The sequence below is a fragment of the Morone saxatilis genome, unplaced genomic scaffold (assembly GCF_004916995.1).
Source record: "Morone saxatilis isolate NCDOM2014 unplaced genomic scaffold, NCSU_SB_2.0 Contig16, whole genome shotgun sequence".
Classification (NCBI taxonomy): domain Eukaryota; kingdom Metazoa; phylum Chordata; class Actinopteri; family Moronidae; genus Morone; species Morone saxatilis.
In genome coordinates this window covers 1,650,963-1,653,489 of record NW_023339718.1, presented here as the reverse complement: position 1 = coordinate 1,653,489, position 2,527 = coordinate 1,650,963, and the positions used below count along the sequence as shown (strand labels likewise).

The 2,527-nt window shown below is 42.9% G+C and overlaps 1 protein-coding gene across 3 annotated transcripts in view; it reads right to left on the bottom strand.

The window, feature by feature from the left end:
• LOC118326046 (coronin-1C-A) overlaps positions 1-2,527 on the bottom strand; it is a 31,927-nt gene continuing 29,400 nt past the window's right edge. For all 3 annotated transcript variants that reach the window (XM_035658937.1, XM_035658938.1, XM_035658939.1), the window contains one exon: positions 1-1,762. In XM_035658937.1, coding sequence (XP_035514830.1) covers positions 1,643-1,762 — 120 coding nt within the window. In that variant the 3' untranslated portion in view covers positions 1-1,642. The remainder of the gene's footprint in view (positions 1,763-2,527) is intronic.

Sequence of the window (2,527 nt, the reverse complement as noted above, 5' to 3'; positions counted from 1 at the left end):
TGGAAGTGCTAAGAGGGATATAAGCACAGCTGGAACAAGAAACAGGCTAAAATTAACAGTGAAGCAATAACCCAACTATTCAATTCATCCAAGTTAGAGGCAAGTCTTGGACGTTCTACTGTGAGTCCATTTCGTAACCCACCCCCACCCCCCACCCCAATAAGAAACAAAGCAGGAATATCCATAGTGACAGATACCCAAAAGACCAAAGACATGAGGCACATATTCACACACACAATCTAGGCCTTTAAGGTCTATCATGAACAGTTTCTGTAGCAATCTCCAGTTGTATTACCAGATGGTTTTAAATAGTCAAGTCAACGTGTGATTACTTGGTGTCATCTTTTTTTGTTGTTTTTCTTTTTATAATCCGTTACTGTTTCGTCTGTACAGAAAACACAGATCTGAGATGGCGTACAATGCAAAAGGAACAGTGACAACAAATAATCCCACTACACTTGACTGCACTTGTGTGTTGAGCACAAAAGCTCCCGTGGATATCTAACACAGAGGCTCGGTGACTGAACCTCTCACCAAAACAAAGCAGAGCTGAGGTTGAAAATCCACAAGGTTGGTCTTTCCATGGGCAGCGCATGAATGTCACAATAACAACCAACCAGTGTAACTGAGTCACTACAGTAGAGTGTTTACAGAAAGAGGAACTTTAGAGAAGCGTTTCTTTTTTTTCTTTTCTCCCCTCCCCATCTCTCTCCCCCCCCGCACATCAAGAACTGCAGATGAGATTTGTGGAATGTGTTTTGTCGTTTTCTCCAATAAGCACACAGTGCGTATTAATAAAGCAAGACAGAAAGGAATGCGCGTTTACATGGACTATTGTCCACAGTCGGAACGACGGGAAGTAGCAGGGAATGAGAGGAAATGGTCGAAAAAGCAGGTTTTAATTTGTGCAGCTTCAACACAGACAGTCAGACTTGTAGTTTACGTGACGTCTGTGTAGACAGTGGCAGATAAATGTGAATTAATTTCCTCTTAATTTCAGAGTTTGGGATGTCAATCTTCCTCATTAACTATCTAATTAGTTTAATCTCATAGTATATTATTGATTTAACTCTCCTTCTCCTTACATAACCAGTCTACTGCACTGAGCTTTCCCTGTTTGCATTTGGTTTGAATCTTACCACAAAGAGAGAGAAACAAATACTGTTAAGGAGGTGTAAACAAAATTTCAAAAAAAATTTGGCAACATTATAATTTTGGGGTACGGTAACATGAAACACTGATATCTACTTAAAAAAATATTTGGGTATGCAATGACAAACTGGAATTTTTCTTGGTCATATTTCTAAAATGCAAAAGGAATATGCAAGACCCTTTTTTTTTTTCTTTTAAATCCAAGTAGACAAAATAAAAAAATGACTGCCACACAATAAAAGGAAAAAGAGTCCTTTGTCACCAAAAAGCGAGAGTATTTTTCTGCTAAATTTGCCACACGTCCTTATTCCACCTGTGTTAAAGTGAGGGTCGGGGGCTGGCTAAGAAAAAGTTCATCTGGAATGTTGCTAGGGATCGTTGCTAGGCAGGCCTCAGACGAAACACTGTCATTGAGATAGGCAGTGACTGGTCCCGCCCACCCCCTAGCCAATGGAACGTCCTGAATTGTAGCGGGTTGGGTAAAGGGTCCCTAAATGGCAATTTTGGACATTTGCTCTTCAAGTTTGATGATTCGCTTCTCCTGACTGCTGACGAGGTCCTTGAGGGATTTGATTTCTTTCAAGATCTCCTCCAGCTTGGCTTCAGATTTCTGTGGGAGAGACGAGAGACGAGTGAGACTTTCTGGTATGTTTTTCTACCCACAATGCAGCTACAACCGCCGCTCGCTGTGAAACAAACGCACAGCTACAGACACATGTGAAGCACAACAGTGAGATTTGAGACACTTCCTGTCTTAAAGCCGCTACCTACAGTGTTAGACCGTATGCCAGGTGGCAGGGTCTGGTACTCTGGGGGTTAACATGTTTGGCCAGCACTGGAGCCCAGTGGGCCTGTGATTACAGAGCAGAACTGCAGAGACACACATGGGCTGGGTCCCAGGCGGGTGGCTGTGTTGTGGGTGAGGTGCGGCAGGACGCCCAGCAGCAGGCGCCCAGAGCAGCAGCAGACCCCTCAGTTTGTGGGTCAGAGAGTGGGTTGAACATCATCTACAAACCACTTCAGGAAGACAGCCAGCAATCTGCCCTGCTTCCAACATATACAATTTGTCTTCTTGACACTGGGAGCCCCAGAGAGGCGAATGCAAGGCCAGCATTGAGGGCCATTAATGAAGGAGACGGAGGTGGTAGTCAGGAGGACGGACTGATGTCTGATGATGGGTGGTAAGGCTTTGAAATATATTGTTTATTCCATCTTTCTTATCACATGAGGGGTTTTTAGGGTGGGGAACTGTGGTACACAAAACTTGCTCTTAGACAATTATTTATCTAAATAAAGGTTACGATGTTTATTTATATAAAACATCACTTCCCAATATCATACAGTGTAGAGCTGAAACAATTAGTTAATCAATCAA